This window comes from Cornus florida, unplaced genomic scaffold, assembly GCF_030987335.1.
Source record: "Cornus florida cultivar Cherokee Brave unplaced genomic scaffold, ASM3098733v1 CherokeeBrave_3.0.0_Hap2_Chr11, whole genome shotgun sequence".
Lineage (NCBI taxonomy): Eukaryota > Viridiplantae > Streptophyta > Magnoliopsida > Cornales > Cornaceae > Cornus > Cornus florida.
Genome location: NW_026775581.1, coordinates 64,214,781 through 64,239,844, shown reverse-complemented (window position 1 = coordinate 64,239,844; position 25,064 = coordinate 64,214,781). Strand labels below are relative to the sequence as shown.

Genomic DNA, 25,064 nt, shown 5'->3' with positions numbered 1-25,064 from the left:
GATTACACCCCAATGAGATTGGATAGAACCTTGTGTTCGTACAATTTTATCCTTGCTGTGCTCAAGATAATTTTAGAATATCCGACTCCAAAAATTAGTTTGTGATTGTGAGTTACCAACAATTGGATCTTGGGTGATGCTCAACCAAGCATTGCAAATTGCTACATCTTGATCCGGCGTGAATGCCTTTCCCCACCTTGTTGATTGTTAAGGGACTTCCATTGATGCTCAACCAAGCATTGCAAAACTAAGGAAAAGCCAAAAAAAGAGCATTGTTACAAAAAGAGCAGATGTACCATACTAAGACAAAAATGAGATATCTATATGGCATGAAGAAAATGAAGGACAACAGAATTTCAACACTCAGCACATGATAGTGTATGCCCAAACTTCATTTGCCAAAGATCTTGCAACATCATAGTTCTATGTAGACTATGCAAACTAATATGCAGTGCAGCTGAAGTTTTCCTAATCTTGCTTAAAAATTGAAGTTTTCCTGATTTATTGATTACTAATGCTCTAGAATAAAGATAAAAAGAAAAAACTAGCCCACCAATCATTTGTTAGGGGTTTGTATACCTATATATATATATATATATATATATATATATATATATATATATATATATAAAACAATTGGTATATCCCATGATACCAATGAAACTTCAATTTGGCCCTCCATAAGCTTTTAGGAAGATAGGCAAATACATGGACGGAACCAAAAAGCAAATCCTAAATAATTATTGAGGTGGAGCAATCATTCGCCTTGTGATAGTGACAAAGATTTTTAGCGAAAAGGGGGATAAATGGTAACTAATCTAAATTTTGCTACAAAGGTAGATATAGTGGAATTAAGATTATATTTGTCTTTCTTATCAGAAACAAGGTGGAGAAATGAAAAATAAAATTTATAATTCCCTTGACACTAGACATCTCTATAACCTGGTATCTAAACACGATGAATACCCCTTAGACACCAGCCATATATAGGGAAATGATTATATGTATTTTCTGTATTTGCTCATTTATATCTAAACTGATTTTTTTGGTTTTTTCAAAGCAAATGAAGAGGATTAAGGAGACCTGAGTTTTAAGGTCCAGCAATTTTGAGACTTTGGTGTCTTTATGAGTGTGCAGGGTGGCCTAGAGTTGTATATAGTCTACAATAATTAAAAGGGAGAAAGTGTGACATGGAAATTGAAGGCTCCTCAGCCAAGAAGTAAGTGTTTTCCCGCCTTTTTGTTCTCTCTTTTCTTTGTGGATTCTCTTCTACCATCAACCTTCTCATCATCATGGACTTTTTGCTAAGGCCAGAAAATAGCCAAAAGAAGGTGAAACATTTCCTCCTTAACCTTTCACTCTCAGACTTCACTACAAAGACACTAAAAAACTTCTTTTGCTCTATCAACGCATGCAAAGCAATTAATCAAAGTCAAAATCACAAGAAAAAGGGAAGAGAAGATAAGAAAAACAATCAAAAATTAGCTTTCCATTATCATTATGATTATAACTTTCACTCCTATCACTCATATATCATTAATTTATAAGCATTAACAAGCAAAACACTTAACAAGCCATAAACCAGCCAAAAATTAAACCATGCATAAATAGCTCACTCGATGCTTAACATGCTACTCAATAATCATAGTAGTTCAAACTGTAGTAGAACACTGAGTCCCTTTCTTTGAACTCAATGGACCAGATGGGATGCTGGTGTAATACCCCTAATTTTAAAAGGATAGTCTCGGCATTTTTAATATTTATTGTATTACATTTTTCTTTATTTTATTGTCTATTTTTATTTATTTTATTGTTTTTTTCATTTGTTTAAATTAGTTGTATGTGCATTATTTGGTTTAATTAATTGCTTAATGGTTTATTTGTTTAATCAGTCCTGTTACTTAATATGTTTTTGGTAACTGTTTATATAATTCTATTTATTTATTTAATTGTGTTTATTTAATTGTTTAATCAATTTTATTTAATGCAGTTTCACATAGGTGGCCGACGTAGGTATTTATCTTAGGTAAGTTTATGGGCCTAGGTGGGCTCTGGCTTAAAGGTTACATGGATTAGGGTTAATCACTAAGCCTATAAGTATGTGTGTCACGGTGGTTTAGGGTTTTAGAATAATTAAACGTAATTTCTGTAAGAACAACAGAGATCGTGGGATACAGAGGGAGAATAGAGAGAGATAGGAGAGGAAGGATAGGTGGAAACAAGGTAGAAGGAACGTGGGTTTGTGGAACAGTAGTGGGGAATTGAACGGGCAATACAGAACTGGGAATTTAGAGTTTCAAGTCTGAAACTCAAAGGCAAGTTCTTATCTTCCTCCTTCTCTTTGATTTGTGTTCTGTGCACCTGGACATCTCTAGGAGATTAATTGGCCTTAAACTGAACCATGCATGTTTTATATATGTTTTACTTGATCGTTTTATCTGTGAAATTTATTTACAAAACAATTGTAGCACGTATGTCTTCTTGACTCTGTTTTGGCGTAACGTCTCACTGATTTAATTTTTGTTTTGAATCTTACTGAAATTAACCGAGGTCTGATTGAATACTAGATGTAATTTAAGACTTCAAATTTAAAATTGGAGGAAGAATAGAGGGGTTGGGATAAAACTGATGTCGCAATTTAGTTTCAGTATTGTTCTTCAACTATGCTAGTTTAAATGGCTTGATTAAACTCTGTAATTGTTTGCAAAACTATTGTAAACAATCTTGGGGAATGCTTTTAGACTAAATTAAGAGTCCTAAGATTAGGTTTAGAGACCAACAGAGTGGTTGAATTTGATCAGAGAAGGAGCGGACGGACTGAAACGAAGCAACGGGGACAGGGGCTCTCAAAGGAGGTGAGAGCCGACTCCATAGAAGTGGGAGCCGGCTCCCACAACAAAGTAGAGCCGGCTCTAAGAAGTCCTAGAGCCGACTCTAGGCTGGAAAAGAGCCTGCTCCAAATTCTGGAGCAGGCTTCCTTGTTATTTTTGATTTATTTTAAGTTTTTTTTAACTTTTCTAGGTACTATGTTCACTGTTTGGGCAATCTGGGTTATTAATCAGTTTTAAAATTTTAGTTGGGTGTTAAATAATAATTTTAACTTGTAACTAAGGTCTTGAATTGCATAAATTTACCCCTTAGTTTAAATGGAATTAACAGTACGCTATTTGACAACTTTGCGTACAGTTAACGGCTGAAAGGAGATTTGTTGATTAATTTAAATCTGATGGTTTAGGGGGCTATAAAATGATTTTAAATTTATTTTAGATGCATGATGAAGTCTTTTAAAGTAATATATTGGACTTGTGGCATAGTGGGGGCTCTGTGCTAAAGGATACAACACAGTATAAGTATATGACTTAGTACTCTGTTACCGGATGGAGGGAACTAGATCGCTTAGTTTAATTTAGCGAATTATTGGACTATAATATTATTATAGAACTAATTTTAAATACATGATAGGGTCATTGTTTTATTAAATTTGAACTATGCATGTGTTGGATGTTAATTGTTAGAATAGTTTATTCTCCGATGCAATTACATGGATTACTACTGGATTTTATTTGCTAGATTGTTATGATTCCTTCTGCAAGTATTGGATGGTGGTTTTTGGTCTGTAAATTATTGAACTGTTATATATGTTGTAATTTACATGGATATGGAAGATTGTATGTACCGGTAGGGGACGGTGACATACTAGGGACGGTTTAGCTCAAAACGCATAAACCTAACCTAATGGATTAATGAAATGGATTGAAAGATATCGAATCCTAATTGTGACTAAGTCAGACCAGCTGTAACCAAGTTGGATGACTTCCTGGATTAACGGATGGTAGTTAAGTCATATCAACTGAATAAGTTGAGTGACTAACTAGTTGGCTTATTGTATGTCAGTTTAATAAATAGTTGAACTGCTTACCCTGGATTTGGACGGACTTTATATATGTGTTTATGGTACCACGAGTTGAGCTTGAGTCTCAGACTCGTTGGTTAGGGTGCGTATATGCAGTGGATGCGTAGCTGGTTATAATAGGTTGAGGTGTACCCTGTTAGGTCTAGGTACTCATGCCCACCTTTGGGTGCGTATTCGCATGTTGCCTTCTATTCAGGTTGAGACCCCTATTATAGACTAGTGAATGTCCCTTAGTGTGGATATATTTATACGTATGGACTAGATAGATATTGTGAGGTGTCTACGGTGTATCTGCGTATCGGGTCACTGTATGGATTGCAGTTAGATTAGAACTTGCTCGTGGGTATGACCCACTCCTTTATTATTCTTTTCAGGTACAAGACGGTTCCAGCCTTAGAGCTTGATCGTGCTTGTCGAGGACAGTCTCACCTTCATCTGATTACGTAGGACTTCTCTCGATATTTCTAGCATTATCTATTTTCAGTTTTCAGTTTCAGTTGAACTTTGGGTTAGGGGTCCATCAGTGGATTCCCAAGTTGTAATCTTGAAGTTTTGGAGGATTGGAGTTTCAATTTTCAGTTATACATGGAGGATTTTATAATTTATGTTTCTTTCAGTTTTATTCCATCTTTATTATTTCATTTTGTCATCTGTGTTCGCTTTAAAATACGTTAATTGTTTGATATTCCCTCGGGTTTGGGCCTGGGCCTGATCAACCCGTGTCTCGGATCCGAGGGGTATCACAGCTGGGTCCGAAGAGCATGACAACAATACAGTTGAACCCATAATAAGGTTGAACTTTAGTTCAGAAATGTAAAACAATGGATCACAACATATTGAAATATAAAGTTAACATACAAATGCAACGTACAGCACAATAGATTAACTTAATTTAAGGGATGTCATAAAAACATGCTCATTTATGGAGTTTATTAACAAACTAGTCAGGCATTTAGTCAGACTTGGGCATTGAGCACAAACCAGGAAAAAAATTTAAGTAAAATACAACTTTTTGTGTCCTAAACTTTATGCAATTATATAATTTTTTTACACCAACAAGCTAATAAATAGTAAATACCATAATCTAACATGCTCTTTTGCTTTTGAAAAAGATTAACCTTGTCTCACATACTCTCCTTGTTCATACTTGAGTTTATGTCCTATTAAGCAAAAGTGGTCCACCAATCCAATGGTTAAGATGCATATTTTAGTAGGTCCATTAAATAATTTACAAGGAAGAAAATTAATCCCCAAGATTTAAAGGTACATTTAAGAAGTTAATAAGGAAGTAAATCTCTCTCACAGCAGCCTTCCACCACTGGGAGGAACTGCAAGTCAAAAGTAGCAACAACACAATAATTGCTGCTTTCTGCTTCCCGGTGCTACCCTTTATTAATCCCATTTTCCCCCTTTCATTAGCCTTGTAAAATTCTTCTCTCTCCCTCCGTCTCTCTAGTTCCTTCCTCCCTCTCTCTCTCTCTCTACTACAAATGTCTCAAGTTCTCACAAAATCTCCCAAACACTGTGCCGATAAAGGATTGAAGGTCAACAAGTTCTACAAGAAGTAACTTTATTTCTTCTCCACCTTTTTTCTCTCAATTCTCTCACTCAACTTCCTTGTATGGTTTCTCCTACACCGAACCAAGCCTGAGTTCTCCCTCAAAGAAGTCGATATCTACTAACTCAACCTCTTAGGTCCTCACCTTCTCAACTCTTCTATCCAACTCACTTTACTCTCCAAGAACCCAAATGAGAAAGTTGGCATATACTACGACAAGCTACAAGTCTATGCCTCTTACAAAGGTCAACAGATAACTGCCGATACTTCTCTTCCTCCTTTCTATCAAGGGCATGAAGAGTATGAACCCACAATACCAATCATTTGATGAATTAGAAATTCAGAATATTCTAATGTCTTGGGATTAAATTCAGAAATTCAGAGGAGTTTAAGAGAACTACATCCAGACTAATAAGATGATAGAACTCAACAAACAATTTTAAAAAAAGAAAAAGAAAAAGAAAAAGAAAAAAGAAATTAACAAATTGAGTTTTAAGACAATATAATGGCAAGAGTTTCCTATTACCCGTGTTCATAAAGTCTCTGATAAATCTCATTTGATATAAAATAATCCCCCAAAAAAAATAAAGAAGAAGAAGAAATTAATATATATTCATATATGAGGCAACATGAACAGAAGAAAACAACAGAAGAACATCCAAACTTATTGTCCTGAAATTACTATTTTCTCAAATCAAAAGATCACATAATACAGACCAAATTCCTCCATTTAATTGCCGAGACAAAATTGGCAACAAAATTACCGATCTGAGAAGATATATATATATATATACACACACACACACACACATATGAGGATGAGAGGGGAAGAAAAAATACAAATCCGAGAAGAGAGAATTTACCAATCGTTTAAGTATCAGTCGCTGTCAAATATTGCTGATCGTTGCAGATGAGAGGGAGAGATACGACAGGGCAACTGAAAACGACAGATAGAATGCAACGAAAGGTATAGAGAAAAGGCTAATAGGATTGAGGGAGAAAGAGATTAAACTACGTCGTATAGAGAAATAAAAGGCTTGCCAAAAAAAATTGGCAGCTATTACATTTAAGAGTAAAATTGAGAATGTCAAAATTTGAGGGCCCAAAAGAAAGCCCATTGGAGAGCCCCTTTTTCACCCCCTCTCATATTTTGAGTTTAGCAGCCCAATATGGAAGACCATTGGAGTTGCTCTTAGTTGTCCAAAATATGAAAAAGAAAGTACAATAATGACTACTAATAATTTCTCCTTCGTGTGGAGCTAAGGTGCTCGTATGGTACGTGTTTGGAGTTCCGACTCTACTTCCATTGAAAAACTGCAGATTTTCCACTCATCTTTGAGTTTTCCTTCTCTCTCCTCTCTTACGCGTTTAAAGGCGCCGTCACTTCCCTACTTCAGCTGCTCTTCTCTCCCTATAATCACACTAATTCAGTGAAATAATGTATCTTTATCAGTTTAAAAAAATCATCACCACAATATACATCGTCCATCAACTCTTACTTATAAACATCAATGGTGAATCGCCTGTCCATTATTACCCGGTGCTGATTGACGATATGGTCATTAATTGTGGCTCCTCTGGTTACTCGTCTGCTTTTGATAGCCGGGAATGGATCGGAGATATGGGTTCAAAATTTACTTCAACAGAAGAAACAAAAGGGAAATCAGGAAGCTCATCAACAACTGTCCACTGATCACTTTTTGCGGGTCATGTTCCCTACATGAGTGCTCGAATCTCTCGTGCTTAATTGATGTACTCATTTCAGCTCGGCCTTGGTAAAAATTTCGTTCGCCTGCACTTCTTTCTAGCTTCATACTCCGGTTTCGAAACATCAAAGGCCCTTTTCACTGTTAAAGCAGGTCGATACACCCTTCTTAGCAATTTCAGTGCATCTCTTACTGCTTAGGCTTTGGGTGTAAGATATTTTGCAAAAGAATTTTGTGTGAACATTGAAAAAAAAACAAGTATTCAACATAACATTCTCTCCATCTAAAAGTAGTGCAACTGAGGATGTCTGTGCTTTTATTAATGGAATTGAAATCATCTCCATGCCCGCCTTTCTTTTTTACATGCCTGATGGTGATCTGGGCCCTCATGTTGTTGGCAATGTGAATTATATATTTTGGGGAGATTGTCAAAAATATTTATATTGTATATTGGCTAATTTCATTGTCAAAATATGTCTGATCGAGTTATAATTTTTCGGTTCAAAATTTCAAGGTTGAAGATCGGATGCGGATTTGAAAAAGTTCAAGTGTTCATGGTTTACTACACTTCGGGATGATAAGAACAATGCTTTATAAAGGTATATGAGTGAGTAAGAACACTTTAAGGAGTTTAGAAGGTTGAACGGAATAGAGGTTTCACTTCTATCCATTGGAAACCGGTAGAAGAATCCTTGAACAAGTACCAAACCTTGGTTCACAGCAGAATTCTTCACTGCCCTTCTTGAGCGAGTACCACAGTTGGGAACCGGTAGCCAAAATGCATCGGAAAGGCTTTTGACCTTCTTGAACCGGTACCACGGTTGGGAACCAGTACCAAGACAGCATCAGAATTTCAGTTTCCTTATCCGTTTTGATTCCTTTTTTGACCAAACTTCCTTCTAAGTCATATGCGCAAAATTTTCTATATTTTTAGAGGGAGTAGGACATTCTAAACTCTATATAACTGATAGTCAACTAGGTTTATTCACAACTTTTGCATATAAAATTCAGATATATTAGAGAGCCATCTTTGAAAGATATTTTTTATTCATTCAGAAAATCAATCTGATTTTTCTGATTTTATTTTTGAGAACACACATATAAACACAAGAGTGATTTAGAAGTGTTATTCTCTATCTCATCGGAATTGGAGCATAATCAAAGATTCAGAAATTCTGAAAAAGCAGAATTCATTCATTCTTCATCAAATTCAGATCTAGAAGTAAAGGGGTGAAGCGATCACACTTTGAAGGGGTCAGAGCATTCGTGGAATGTTGTCTAATTTACCTGCAACTCTTCTACAGAGATTAAGAGTAAGCCTGAGGCCGAGAACTATTGGACGAGGGAGTCGCAAAGTCGGGGATCGTCAGCAATTGGTTTTTGGTAGAACGATAGAATGTGAGACTGAGTCAAAGTTCGGTACACTTTACTTTAAACATAGTGGATCATTTATCTCAGGATTGCAAAGTCCAACGAGATTTTTCCTGTTACAATTGGTCAGTCATTCTACCAATTGGGGTTTCCTCGCTAAAATCTTGGTGTCATCTCTCAAACTCTATTTAATTTACTTGCACTTTATTTTTGCTTTGTGGTTTGATTTTAATTTTATTTTGGTAAAATTAAACTAAGTAAACATTGGATAAAAGAGCAAGTTGAGTCTATTCACCATCCTCTATGTTATTTATCCATATTATATTCCACAACCATTCCGCTATGCACACTCAACAATTGGTATCAGAGCCAACCTCTATACATTAAGTTAATCCTTGTGGAAGATTTTTTTTTAAAATAAAATTATTTTTGTTTTAAAAAATTATGATGGAAAATCATATGAATAAAGGTGAATTGGATATTCTTTTTGATGGTTTAAGTTCCGATCTTGTTTTTAATGGTTTAAAAGGAACTTTTTTGTTTATCTAAAAGATATGGAAGACTCCTTAAAAATAGAAAGAATAAAAATTGTAGTAAAGGATATTTTTCTAAATTCAAAGATAAGAAAAATAATAAAAATGCTTTTAGTGCTTTTCTTACTCATGTTGATTATGATACTGCTAATAATTTTTCTTTTTGTGTAGGAGATTCTACCAAATTGAGACATTAAGCAAGGTTGGTTCTTATAATTCGGACGATAAGGAAATTGAAGGAGAACCAAGTGAAAGCAATAAATTGAAAATCTTTGAGACAATGTTAAAGGCTAGTCAGAAGTAATTTGAGGAACTAGAGTTGATGAAAAAGGTGAATGATATTATGAAGAAGGAGGATAAGCAAAAACAGAAATTACTTGAGGAGAACAAAGTTGAAATTCAGAATCTTCAAGGTAAAGTAAAAATTCTTGAGAGCGAGGTAAGTCAAACTAATTCTGTTAGAGAATCTTTTGTTGCTAAAATTAATTTTCTTGAACCTAAATTGGAAAAATCTTAAGAGAAATTAATTGTTTTTACTTCTGGATAGATTAAGCTTGATAAGATGATTAGTGTTGGTAAGCATGTAAGTGATAAAACTAGATTAGGTTTTAATGAGGCTTCATATAGTAAAAAGGGTCAAACTATTTTTGTTAAACTCATGAACTTGAATGTGCTTATAACGACCCGAACACATGGAATCGAACCATTAACCCGGTCCTTGCCCGGACTTGAGGTCATCTAAGACAAATCCCATCATGTCTAGGGTCAACACATCATCATTATACCTTAAATATGCTTCAATAAGGTTCTAAGTAACTTTTCAAGGTTCAAGGACTAATCGTGCAAGAAAAGGAACAAAATACCCCAAAACAGCTTCATTTCGGTTGACCGAAATGAAGTTCTAGTCAGCCGAAATGAGGTCTGCTCCAATCAACCGAAGTTACCATTCTAGTCGGCCGGTAGTGGGCCAAACAGTAGTTCAAGTTACTGGAATGTTCGGCCGACTGAAGTGCCCATTTCGGTCGGCCGAAATAGCCCTTCGAGCTGTGAATTAGCCACTGGATTACTGTGATTTGTGGAAATGAAAAATGGACTATGTAGAAGCTGTGTAATCCACCCAAAACCTATTCTAACACACTGTAAATGACATACTACATCTCCATGGCTGTAAACACCAACAATTGATCACATTACAACATCATTCATCCCTTTTAAATATGAATTATACATAGTTACTACAATTAGTCCAAGTTACATCAAAATAGAGTCAAGCTCAAAAATAGGTTACATAGCCAAACTATACAACTTAATACATGTTCAAGGTAACATTTTACAAAAGATTGAGCTCAAAATATAAAATGATTACAGAACACCCTCCTATTTCCTTTATACTTGTGGTGGATTATCATTTGCCACCTCTATTCTGTGACCTGAAAAATATTAATATGAAGGAATAAGCAAATTGCTCAGTAGGAGGTGCCTAAGGCACACTTCTTAAGACCCCGTGAATCCAAACAATGAATAGAAAATAGAGAATGGGATCATACTACATCCGGGAAGAATATAACTACACAATAACACTAACAAATCCAATCATGGATACAAATGTCGTGGAATGGGATGCAATGCCATGCAATGTCGCTTCCCATTTTCAAAACTATTTGCATCATCATTCCCAAATCGTTAGTGAAACCCGTCCCACGGTAACCCCATGGCAGCAGGAGAAGAGGATTGGCTAATTGTCCCTAACCCATGGTAACCCCGTGGCATCGTTTGGGGACCAGGTAACTCAACTACGCTAAGAAAATCTCCCTAATCCCCTCTAGGGCCCCTAGGTAACCCCTTGGCGATCAGGTTTTTCGTAAAACTCTTTCACAAACTTTTCCTAAAACCTCCCTTTTTATTTCTTTCAAAAATAATTCCCCATTTCCTTCCCAATGTAATGCATAGATGCTTCATGTTTTTCATGCAAATGCTCATATTTATCATTTTACGACTAATTCAAACTCATGCCATTTAGCATACTTTATAAGAATCTCCAAAGAATTATAACATTGCTTACATTCAATAACAATCTAGCAAGGTAAGCATGTAAAACATGAATTCTACATTATTCAAGCATGTTATTACATATAATATCAATCAAAACACATAGTCATGTAATTCATTTAAATTAATTTAATTATTTACAAAAAGATCAACACAATTTAGCATGCTAATTAACAAATCAAGAAGATATTTCATTGAGGTGTAAGAAATTGTACATTAAGAACACCTACCTCACTTAGATGCAAAAACCCCAAATCCCAAGCCCTAGGTTCAAAAATCCTATGGTTGTCCAAAGGAGAAATTGTTTACATTAACTTGTAGCTCTCGCTGAGCTCTCCGTTTTGCCAAATGGCACCCAAAAACTCCTAACGGTTGAGAAGTAATCTAACTTTGAAGTTTTGAAGCAAAGTGAAAAGAAAAAATGAAATGAAAAGGGGGAGGAGAGATGGTGCCGGGGAGAAAGAATGAGAGAGATAAATTGTGAGGCTAAGTGGCCTCTTGGCCACACAAATTACACTAGTGGTGGGTCCCACCACAAAAATCCATTTTTGACTTTTCTTTTTACACCACACATGTATATATGTACACAACTATATAAAATCTACACAAAGCACATTAAATGAAAATAAATGAAATGCAAATGGACCTAAATAAAAACCACGTACGCGACAATTCTGGTAACGAGTCCCACACAAGATTTTTCGGCCCAAAAAATGAAAAAATGCCGAAATGGCAACCGTTGCATTCCCATTAGTCCTGAACTCAATAGAATGCCCCAACCAACTCTCTGACACACCCAGCACACCCCACGGTATCCGGTAAGCAAAATAAAAAAAAGACCAAAATGCCCTTACAAAAACAGAAAATTCCAGAAAATGAAAAATGGTGAAATCAGAAATATTACAGTGTCTATTCTTAAGCCTAAGCTTTTTGTTGAGCCTATGCATGCTAAGAGTGTGTCCAAGGTGCTTTATTGTTCTTATTATGGTAGAACTGGACATAGTCAACACTATTGTTATTAAAAGAAAAGGGATAATTCTTGTTCCGATTTTCATGGTTGTAATTCCTTTACAGAAAATTAATTGGAATAAACCTAGAAATTTTTGTGCTAAAAGGAATTCACATAAGAAAAAGAATGTTCTCAATGTTCCTCAAGAATCTCTTCAAAAGTTGAAGGTGAAAGCTGTTTAGGTGAAAAAAAAAGGATTTAAGATTGTATGTGCCTATTGATGCTATGGAATTTGTTCCCAGTAAGTCATTGGATGCAAAACCTCCAGAGTAAATTCTAAAAAGGTTTTAAAGTCATGGACTATGTTTTGATGAATATCTTATTTCCATTGGACCATATCTTGTAATTTAGGATTTAGGTTGTTTTTCTTTCATGAGAAAGTGATGATCATATTTTTCTTGTCAATGCATGAGTGATAATTATTTCTCTTGAATTAATTATTTTTTAATGCAAATTGGGGACACATGATTATTTGATGAAAAGGTTCTTGATGTGTAATCTATATGTTGAAATATAATTTGCTTTGTTTATTTCCTTTTAGAGATGAGTCTCTTGAGTTCATATTTTTCATGTGCACTAGTCCAGCTCTGAGAAATTTAATTGGAAATCATTATGAAGTTGACTAGGTCATATTACTTATAAAAGCTATAAATGTTATTTAAAAAAAAAAAAAATAGAGCATGTGTTTTTAAAAAACAGAATGATGAAATTTCAACAAGAAAAGAAAAGAAAAATAAAAAAATAAAAATAAAAAATTGCTGAAAATCTTTGCTAAGGGAAAGGCTACCTATTGAGACTAGTTCGAAAGCTTCTACTAGACTTTGAAGAGGAAGTAATTGAATAAAAAGAAAGGAGGAGATAATTCGGAATAGGGAATTGTTGTCTACTCTTTGGAGTGAAAGTCGCCTTGCTTAGAAAAGTTTGCTCAAAACTTGATACTTTTCGATCAATATGATTTAGACAGTTGGTCAATGTGATTTGATTGAAATTTGATGAGATTGGATTGCACACACACACACATGTGAACTTGTTAAACAAATTTCTAAATTTTTATAAAATTGCAAGTTGAATTTCATGTTGTGATTGCACGCTTGAGAATTGATTTGATTAAATAATTTGTCGTGTCTAAAAATTTCGTGTTTTTAAATTCTCTTGAATTCTTCATAAATTTTTGGATCTCATGTATGCTTGAAATTCATGGAAATTGCTATCTCATATATTAGAAAAATAAAAAATCTGAAAAATGAAAAAAAATCCAAAAAGATTTTTCTTTTAGTTTTTATTAGGAATTTTCATTTTTGATTGGATAGAGATATCATGTGTATGATTTTGAGTACGATTGGTTCTTATATATCTTGTGGATGGAACATGTGTTATCTTGGATACTTGTTTTTAATTCCATTGCTACTATATATCATTATGTTTTTGTGCTTATTGTAACGTCTTATGCATGGATGATAGTTTTGATCTCTCTTCTTGTTAATTCTACCAATTTATTTTTCTTTTCCTTCTTTGGTGTGGTGAACGTGGTGAAGTGTGCATATTTGAGGGGGAGAGTATCTAGAATTGAGGAGGAGATATGTATAGTGATTGTTTATCTTTCATGATGAAGCTTCACGTATAGTTTGTTAAGCTAATGTGCAGATTACAAGCTACTACATGTGTTGAAGCTTCATGAGGTTCAAGAAATGTAATGACCCTATTATTTTCCTTCCTTTCCTTTTTTTTTTTAAATGTTATGGATAAATTTATTTTGTTGAATTTTATTTTCTGAGTTCGGTTACTTATCACTTAGTGTCGTCTCGAGTGCTCGAAAATGGTTTTCGAGACTTTTTCCTTTGAATTGATAAGTTTTTTTAAGGATCGAGTCATTTCCATATTTTTATTTTTTGGACACTATTCACTTTTCGTTTTTTTTCCATTTGTCACTTTGTTGGCACAACCTCACTTTTCATATTCAGATTTGAGTTTTGACTTCATGAGTTTTCGTTTCAGTTGATTTCCTTGAAACGCGTAGCTTTACTTTTAGAGAAAAGCTCGCCGATTGTTTCTTTCTCCTATAGGGGCGTGGATGAAAGGATTCTTCAAAAACATTGATGTTTCTTGGGGTATTTTTCATAAATATCTTTTAGAGATATTTTGATTAGGGGTTTTTAAGAAAATATCTTTTCATTCTGGGCAGTTTTGTAGTTATCCCTTTTTATAGGGGCCATTGTGCAATTAACAAAAGTTATTGCAAAATGCCTCGTTTTAAGTCTGAATCCTCGTACATGATTAATTTTTACTTTTTTCAAGTCTTGTACTCTTAAAATTTCCTTATGGTCGTTTTCCCCAGTTTTAGGGTTTTCGGCTCTAATTGCCGCCAAACTTGTTCGGAGCATATCTTTCTGCACGGGACTCGATTTTCGATGTCGTTTATTCTGTTATTCATTTTTTTTTTTTTTTTGGTTCTTTTATGTTCACAGTGTTTTACCATTTGAGCGCGTCTGCGCAAATTTTATTTTTTCAGACCTTGCAGGGCCCTTTTGGGGCACTTTTAGGGTTTTACTATAAATAGGGGGTTTGAAAAATTAAATCATTTCATTTCCCCTTCTTCTACACTGCTGCAAATTTGATCTTCAAGCTTTTCCATGGCTACCACCTTTCTTTTCCCAAATTAACCTTCTTCCCTTAGGTAAAATGTCGTAGTACCTTAGTGTTTCGTAGGCCTTAGCGAGGCGATCCTTTCCCCTTTATTAGAAATTATTTCCGACCATTTTTAAGTTCGGGTTTTGAGTTCAGGTTTCGATTTTCATGGTGTCTCAAGGGTTAAAGCTGTTTCCCTCATAGTCCATGACATAACCTAGAGGTATTGTCGAATTTGGAGCGTTTTCCTTCTGGTGGGGATTTGAGATTTTATCTCAAAGTGAGGCAGGGGATGTTTTAGGCTTATATATATGTTGTATTGATTGTTTTCTAAGCATATACAACTTGTAAGCATGCCTTTGTATTAATTCTAGAATTTAATTTAATTATTTTCTTTGTATAAGATTTAATTCTCATAGTTGTATATAGCTTGGAATTAAATTTTGGTATGCTATTAAATTAGGTCTTAATATGTTCATTAACATATACTAAATTGGGAGCATTTGAATAAGTATTGAAATTTTTATTTAATTATTCTTTTGTGTGAAAGTTTAATTTACATGGTTGTAACTTGCATGGAGTCAACTTGTAATGTGATTTAAAATAGGCCTTGGTATATTTTTTAACCTATGTTAAATTAAGAGCATTTGAAATTGTTTTAAAATCTAGAGAAAAATTAATTAGTTAGATTAATTTATTTATTTTAAGTGTTCTATTCACTTGAATGAATTTTTAACTTGATATTATTGATGACCTTAGCATGTTCTATCACATATATCAAATTGAGAATATTTGGATAAGTTTTGAGAACTTTATTATTTTTTTTTTTTGGTATTGAGTTTAATTTACTTAATTGTAACTAGTGTATACTAAACTTATAATGTGGTTTAAAATTAGGCCTTGATATGTTCATTAACATACTTTAAATTGAGAATAATTGAATGAGTCTTGAATACTTTATTTAATTATTATCTTGCATGAAATTTAACTCACCTAGTTATGCCTAGTGTAGAATTAACTTGTATCATGAAATTAAAATAGGCCTTGATATAACCTTTGACATATTTGATTTGTAAAATTTTTGGAATTACTTTGTAATCTTGATAATTTAATTATTTAAGTTAATTAAATTTCCTTTTATGCTTCCATTGAGGTAATTAGGCATTGATGTTGTATTCTTACTTAATTTGTAATTTGGAACTTGTTATATGATTACATGATAGTATTTCATGAGTTGAAGTTATGATTTAACTTGTAAGTATTCACATTTTACTTATATGGCATTTAATATGACATTGTAACTTGAATGCCTAGGGCATCGCTTGTGTGTATTCTTTGACTCGGTTGTGCGTGGTAATTGATTTTGGTGCATTGTGTATATATGATATACTTGTTGTAATACCCCTAGTTTTTAAAAGGATGTAAAAGGGATTTCGTTATTTATTTTATTGTATTTTAGGTGCTTACGTGGTTATATGTTTATGTGACTTCATGTTATGTGCTTATTTATTTTAATTACTAATTTAATTTAGTTGGGTGCTAGGGTTTTGATTAATTTGGTGTTGTATGAGGTGTGGTTTAATTGTAATTATTTATTAGAATTAAATGATTTAATTACTTTATGTTTTATTTTATTTTATGTTTTTAAAAGGATAGATTTTGATAATAGTAATGGACCACTCACTTGGGTCATATGAACTACTTGGATAGGATGAGTAACGGGTACAGATTTGGTACATATATATATGGGTATATATGTATATTGATGGATATTATACTTATTAGTATATTAAATAATTATATTAACAAGTATAGTTAGTTTATGTGTATATATATAGTATAAGTTAAATTTACATATATATATATATATATATATATATATATATATATATATATACAGACTTCATATAGATGTATTATGTTTTATTTTTATTTTTCTTTTAGTTTCATTCTCTTGTTATTAGACTTAGGATTAATATAGGATTAGGGTTAACATTAGCTTATAAATATATTGCATAAGTCTGTGAAAAGGTTTCAAGAACCCTATTCATGTCATAGTAGCGACAGAGAGAAAGAGAGGAAAATAGAGAGGGAAGAAACTAGGATTTAGCCAAGAATCAAGGATTGAGCCAAAAAGGGAAGTTGGAAGTTTGTTCGTGGGTAAAACCAGGAGCAACAGAAAGGATTCGATGGCAACCAAGATCACTGGAAAACCTAGGAAGAATATGGTTAAAGGTTTCAAACCGAAACCTTAAGAGGCAAGTTTTACTTCTATCTCCTTCCCTTAGATTCATGTTCTATACATACCTAGGTAGATTTTAGGTTTTAATAGACATTAAATTGATAATGTATGCATGCTAAATCAGATTAAAACAGGGAGTATATTAATGAAATTGAATTTTCTTGATATTGATTGTTCTTGCATAAAATCTAGTTTTAATTTGTGATTTAGATATGTATGGAATTTTTATAATTATCTGGGATTGTTGGGACATAGAACAGAGGCTTAGGACCATTAATAGTGGCGATCGGAATGTCCGAAAGTCGTCGGAGACGAAGAAAACGGGGGATAGCAGAAGTAGAGACGGCTCTATTTGGAGTATAGTAGGCTCTATTCCTGGGATTTGTTTGGGATGCGAAATTTGGCTACTGTTTGGGATTTTTGGGATTCCAGTGATGGTTGGTTGATGATGGGGGGTTTAAAATAATATTAATTGACATGTCTAAATTTCAGGAAGCATAATTTGTATGCATATGCTAAGGATTGGAACAATATGAAATTTTCTATAAATTTGCATATGGTTATTTGATAATTTAATTACTTAAATTTCTTTTAGCAATTTAAATGGATATTATATGATTTTGATCATATTTTAGTAGTACAATATGCTCAGTTATTTACCTGATTTTTTATTTTGCTAATGATTTGTTCAGTATAAAATTTTAATTGAATTTGCATGTTGATAATGGAGGATTTAATTGCTTAAAATTAACTTAGCAATTAATATGGATGTTATATGGAGTATTTGATGTATTTAGATTATTGCATCAACTGTGCATTTATTTGATGTATTACTTTGGATGTTGCATAATTTATGGATCATATACATTATATGCATCAATATGAGACGATGGCATATTAGGGACGGATTAACTAAAATTGTTAAGTCCTACCTATTCATGTAACGGAATGGATCAACAAACAAATGTTAAATCCTACATATATTCATGTCAGGTCAACGGAAACAGTTGAATGACATATTAGACGTTTATTTTATGTTCTGGATTATTTTTGGATGGATTTATATATATATGATTATGGTACCACGATATGAGCTGGAGTCTCAGGATTGATGGTTAGGGAGCGTATATGCAGTGAGATGCATAACTGGCTATGATGGTTTTGGTGTATCCTGTTAGTTATAGGTACTCATGCCCACTTCAGGTGCGTTTTGCATGTTGCCTACTAGTCAGGTTGAGACCGCCTTATAGTCCAGTAAGAGTCCCTTAGTGTGCATCTATATATATATATATATATATATATATATATATATATATATATATATATATATACGGACTACTAGTTATTGTTGGATTGCCTAGGGTGTATACGTGTAATGGATCTCTGCTTGGATTGTAATAGAGTATAACTTGTTTATGGGCCTGATCCACCATTATTTTTCTGGTGTTCGTATGGAGTAGAGGTTGTTCGTGCTGAGTAAGGATCAGTTTACTTCACTTTTTTGGATTGTCTACAAAGGAGTTTCCTATATATTTCAGTGTTCTGATGTAGACAGTTATTACTGTCACTTGTTCAGTTAGGTTTTTCTAGGGATCCACATAGTATGCATTCTCGAGTTGTATTACTATTAAAGGATTGGATATATCAAAATATTTTAATATTTATGAAAATTTATTCTGAGAATTTTATTCTTTCAGCAATTTATCTATTCTTAGTTATCATATTTGTATTCTATGTTCGATTATTACCGATTTGTTTTTGATATCCCTGAGCGTTCGGGCTTGGGCCTGGCCAACCCGTATCTGAAAATTCGGGGGTATCACACTTGTTACACAACTTAATGATTTTCGAAAAGCTTGTATGGACATTAGAAATTTTTATGGCTAGGGTATGGTTCTAGTACGGGAAATGAGAATTCCCTCTATTTCATATAGTGCATACTGGGTGGTACCCTGAGGGCTAATAACCCAAAAATACCAATATAACGGTTTTATCCAGGTTTAGTATGCACTAGGTAGTACCTTACAGGCTAATAACCCGGAACGACTTGCTTGGTCATTCAGACCTTATGTTTTTTGTCTTTCCGCCATTGTTTGATTTCGCATTTAATTCCTAATTGTAATCGTGGATTATTTTTAACTTGTGTTTGGATGCATGATACTTCATTTATTACTTAGTATATTTGGATTTGTATACTTGTATACCTTGTATATCAAAAATGCTTAGTATACTTGTGAGTGTATACTTGTATATATGTTGCATTTTCATTTTAATATTGCTTAGCGTACTTGGTATGTACACTTGTATATTAATGATTTAGTAAGGTAGATAACTTAGTATACTGGTGGCTTGTAGACTTGTTTTACGTGTAATTCAATATTGATTGTATACTTGTGTATGCATACTTGTATATTGAATATCTTGTTGCATAGTACCACATGCTTCTATGTTGTTTAAATTGCATGAATGATGTAGTTTACCCTATAAATACTTTAAGGTAGCTTAGGATGCTCATTGAGTCTTACCTTGGATATAGACGCTAGATGGGATGGACCTTATATATTGATTTATATCAATTTAATAAACAGTAAAATGTTAGGTCTATGCATGCTCATCTCCTACGAGTAGTTTTATGTTACTCACCCACGTAGTGGGGACATTTTTCAGGTATAGGAATCAAGATTCGAGATTCACATTATGCTTGGGATGATTTGTAGACTTGAAGTTTATAATCCATGCAAATGTTAGCATGAAATGTTATTTTTAATTCAAAATGTCAACACTTGTATATTTGGTTCTAAATATGTAATGACCACTTAAGTGAGCCATTTGGGATGTATTTAACATATATGTAATGAGGCCATGGCCAAGAACTTTCATTTTATATTTTAAGTACTTTAATTTCTAAGTGATTTTATTGAAAAAAATAAAAAAAAAAAAATGGCATGTATTAACTTCACTATATTTGCATGGGTGGTGGGAAGTGGGTTTTAGCACTTCTATAGGGTCTCTTCATTTATGTATGAAGTATAGACAAGGACTAAACGGTCCTTTGAAACCATTTGATAATTTTTAGTTTCAAGTTTCTCTTTTAAAAGTCATTTTAGGCAAAATGTGAGGTTTAATAGGTGATATTTTGTATTTAGCGACCATTGAGGCCGTAGGCCATTGGAATGCGCGTAAATATGTATATTACATTTGCGTGAATGCTCAACTTATACAAAATATCACATTTATATGAAATGGATGCTTGTTGGTCTCAAGTTTTCCATTTAATGCATTTTTTTTTGCATTTTGAGATTCGGATAAGTCGTATTTTGCATTAGGAATTTTTGGGAGCCGCGGACCATTCCCACGGGATTAAAATATTACGTGCATGATCGTTTTAGCACATAACACCATTTATGGTCAAATGAACACTTGGTGCAAAGTTGTTCATTTTTTTTTTTTTTTTTTATCGTTTTTGACCTATTTGATCTAGAGGCATTTTGAGAAATTATCTTGAAAAATAAATTCCAGTCTTGACATGGTCACATATAAAACGTGATCTTAGGGGGATTTCTTCACAACATTTTTCCAGAAAATGTCATCTCGGTCTCGAAAACCCCATGTCAAATCTGATTTCCTGTGCGCATATGCACTTTTTGAAAAAGTCTGTTATAAGGGTATTTTGAAGATTTCACGTCAAAAATAAATTTTTCTTTCAATATGGTCAGCTTGAAAAAATTATTTTAAGGGGGATTTCTTCTTTGTATTTTTCCAGAAAACATCGTTTAGTACCTCAAAACGGCACACGAATTTCAGCATTTTTCCCAGGTTACTATTTATTGCTGTCAAAATACTATTCACGGCCGCGGTGACATCAAAACTTTGTTTTGACTTTTCTCTTCGATTCGGACTCCAAATCAAGTTTTTGAGTCTAACTTGATTAATTTTTCGCTATACGTCTTTCCAATGGTGTCTCGGTAGTACCCAAATCTTGCTAAAAATTACTATTTTTCCCTTGAGGCCAAACTTTTCCGTTTTCCTTCCACTATGCTTTCTTCTAAGTTCCGTGACTTCGTGGGAAGTCATGGATGTATCTTGGGAATGATGTACCTTTCCAGAAGTGTTACTTTCATGTAAAAAGACTATTTTGCCCTTAGAGGCTTATTTGGTCTTTTCTGATCTTTTCTTCCGTGTCGGTTCTCGTAGAGTTCCGTGGCATCATGGAAGGTCACTTTGGTGTCCTAAGGATGTTGTATATCCCTAGAGACTTATTTTCTGTTTTCACTTCCGCATTTCGGATCTGTTATCAGGTCAAACTATAGTTTATCACAGGATGCACTAGCTTGAAAAACTAGGGCCGTCATAAGAAAATTTTCGTTTTATTTCTTTGATAATCATTGTAATTTGCTTTTTCTGCTTGGGTAGATTGCATGTTGTTTTTAGGGTTTTGTCACGAAATTACTAGAGGGGGAGATTGTGAATTATATATTTTGGGGAGATTGTGAAAAATATGTATATTGTATATTGGCTAATTTCATTGTCAAAACATATCCGATCGAGTTATAATTTTTTGATTCAAAATTTCAAGGTTGAAGATCGGATTCAGATTTGAAGATGTTAAAGTGTTCATGGTTTACTACAATAAAGCCAATATTGGATTGTAAAGAAAACATAGCTATTACTCTACACTCAAGAAGTTTAGAGTAATTATAATATCAACTTCTCAAATGTGGTAATCCTTAGGTTAAGTTGCACACCTTTGTGAAGTGAATATTTATTTGTAATTTGTAAAGTGAATTGGTTTTTTTTCCAGATAAAATAGCTTTAATTCTAATTCACCATGTTGAATAGTACATGTATGACGGTTGTGCTTACTATGATGCATGTCTTAGAAAGGTAATTTGTGCAATCAAAAATATCTCACATAGTGTTGGAATGGCGACGAAGTGATCTAAGGCGCTTTGACTTTTTTCCTACTTTATTGGATAATCTAATCTATGTTACAAGCCTTTGGGGCTATGTTTTGGGTTAACCGTTAAGTATGGGTTTAGGCTACTTTGCCTTTGTAGCTTTATCTAAAGTCTTAAATCTTTTATTCAAGTCCCTCTTTGCCCATTTATGGGTACGTGCAATTATGAAAATACCTTTTAAAAAATGAAATAAAAACAACAACAAACGCACACAAAATTTTGAGTGGAATACCAGTGATTTACATACTGAAAGAGGAAAAATATATGAGGGGTCTTGTAGCCTTGTAGATCTTGTTAAGGTAAGTGTATATACTTAAACTTTACATCCTTAGATAATTGCAAACATAAAAAATGCAAAATACTTTCAAATGTATTACTTTATATATATATATATATATATATATATATATATATATATATATATATTCATTATTATTTAGAATCAAAATTAAGTTTTTTTTTTTTTTTTCTTAAATACATATTATTTAGAATTATAAATTAATAAAATGCATTTTCATTTATGCAAGTTCATGAACCATTTCCGACTCTGAGATACAACTGGAGAAGCATACCTAATAATTCTCTAAGATTAAAAATGATTGTTTGGTGATTACATTACACGTGAATTATACTAGTGTGTATATATATATGTGTGTGTGTAATATCTTACATAAAAAAAAATTAAAAAAAATAATAAAAAAAAAGAGAAAAAAAAAAAAAAATCCGAAGAAGAAGAGGAATAAGCAAAGCAATTTAGGAAAACTCAAATCGAGAGTGTTGTAGCCTAATTTTCTTCATCAATTGTCATTGCTGAGTGAGGAGAAGAAAAAGTTACCATCGTTGATTAGGGGAAAAAAATTACCCAACCATATCAGATGTTTCGTGAAATCTCGCCGGATTCACCATAGATTGAGCAACAAAATCGACGTGGATCATGAGAGCTTTACAGTGGAGGAACGGAGGGTTGAGTTTTATGATGGAGAGACAAAGAGAAGAAAGTACAACAGCCCGTGTTCTCGAAATTTTCCAAACCAGTCAAAACAACAAAAAATTGTTCCCTGAAAATTGATACTATGAGAACTCAGTTTTTAAAAAACTGTTTTCTCAAAACAAATCCAAACTGAGCTATTTTGCAGTTTTGAATTTTTTTTAAACTATAGTTCTAATCCAAACAAGGCCATACAACAGCAAAAGATGCCGCAGCAGTTTCGGGAGTAGCACTCGCACAACTGAGTAGCATTCTTGACTCCACATTTGTAGCAAAATGCGGTCCCACATCTGCATTCCAAAAGATTAGTATTAGGAATTAATAACCTCAATTAAGCAAAGTAGTTTTCTTATACAGAAGGTAATTTTGTTTGGGTTATATATGCTTTTATATATATATATATAGAATTATTACAAATAATTGTATAAAATTAAATTAGATCAAAATGTTGACGTGAACATGAAAAAATATTGTTCATTTATTATTTTTCATATATCACTTTTGTATATAGAGGAACCACACTTATATGCATCTAACATTTTTTTGTGACAATGTCATCATATACCAATTTTTGTGCAGCATAAGAAATGGTACTTTTGTGCACAAAATCCCTGCTCCATCACTAGTTTTTGAACCGTCAAAGATGTGACATGACAAAGAACTAGCTCAACACACCAACCCTCTCTCGAAACGGGAACAAGTGATCAGGCAACAACAAAAGTAGGTTCTCTACCTGGTCTACACCATCAACCAACCAATTAAACTACGAGCCACCCCTACAGTCCTCCTGAAACCTTTCGAGAGGTGTAAGGTAAGCCACTGCTTTTCCTTTAAGTTCTTCACCATGGATTTGCATATGAATCACATGCATAAGAGTAGTACTTTAATAACCAAGACAAAAGTTGCATATGAAAATAGTGAGGGTATTTTGAATAATGAACTATATTCTATGTCCATGTTAATATTTTGTTCAATTTTATTTTTTTAATATATTATGACTTTGACACCATCAAATAATAAATGAGTCCTCTGTACAAAGAGATAGAGAGTAACTTCATATAACATTATTCTAGGACAATGTCAGCATTTGATTTTTATTTTATTATTATTATTATTATTTTATATCATGATCAATTTTAACTCCATCAAATAATAAATATCAAAAGTTTATGAATGCATAATAATCAATATATATGTATGAAGAGATAGAGTAATAATCAATATATATGTATGAAGAGATAGAGTACCTGCACTTAATATTATTGCAACCTTCAATACGTTCAATGCAACTGCCGCACTGAGGACACCTCTTCCAGTAACTATTCTCCAAAAGCACTCCAAACTGAGTATCATTAGTATCTCTCCACTCTCCACTCTCTTCACATCGATAGCCGAAGTGCCATGGAAGTTTGCAGTGGAAACAGAACATCCTTTTGCAATTGGGACACACTGATCTCGTAACACTCCCTCCACATTCGTTCACAACCAGAGCAGAGCAATTCGGATTCGGACAGTAACATCTTTCAAACCCTAGAACCGTCGAGTCGCAGAGCTTGTCGCACCACTTGTCGAACAGTTTCGGCGGCACAACCGGCCTGCAAGAGAGAGGGTCTAACAGCTGCTTGCAGTCTAGTGCCGGACACGGGACGTCGGCGGCAACATTGTCCTCCACCTTTGCTTGGATGTACTTGATCATGCAATCTGTGCAGAACGGGTGAACGCACCGGTTATGGTTCTTGAATTTCTTGGATAATGATGATAACATGGGTTCGATGCATATCTCGCAAGTGAAAGTTGTTGGTGCTTCGTCTTCTTCGCAAGGGGTCTCTTGGTTTTGCCGGAGCTTTTGCGCTGTGTTTCCCATCGTCTAATAATCTATATCTATATACTACTCGCGTATATACTACTCGCGAGGTAGAGTATTATTAAAAGTAAAAAGTGTTTCAATTCAATTAGTACAATACTAATTTAACTACACTTCTTCATTAATATAACTGACCCTAAAATTTTAAATTAATTATATATACTTCTCCGCCCTATCAACTACTACTATGCAAACATAACTCTAGAAACACAAACAGCTAAACCCAAAAAGATTAATTTAAAAGAATC

General features: G+C 33.6%; 1 protein-coding gene and 1 pseudogene across 1 annotated transcript; one reads left to right on the top strand and one right to left on the bottom strand.

Moving 5' to 3' along the window:
- The first annotated feature begins 5,403 nt into the window (after nucleotides 1–5,403).
- On the top strand, nucleotides 5,404–5,916 carry LOC132286133 (NDR1/HIN1-like protein 26; annotated as a pseudogene).
- A 17,202-nt stretch (nucleotides 5,917–23,118) lies between these two features.
- LOC132281193 (E3 ubiquitin-protein ligase RSL1-like) lies at nucleotides 23,119–24,816 on the bottom strand. The gene is made up of 2 exons (XM_059782920.1): nucleotides 24,200–24,816; nucleotides 23,119–23,242 (listed from the first exon to the last, which is right to left on the bottom strand). The coding sequence occupies exons 1-2, from the start codon at nucleotides 24,814–24,816 to the stop codon at nucleotides 23,119–23,121; spliced, it is 741 nt and encodes a 246-aa protein (XP_059638903.1).
- Between the last annotated feature and the right edge of the window lie 248 nt (nucleotides 24,817–25,064).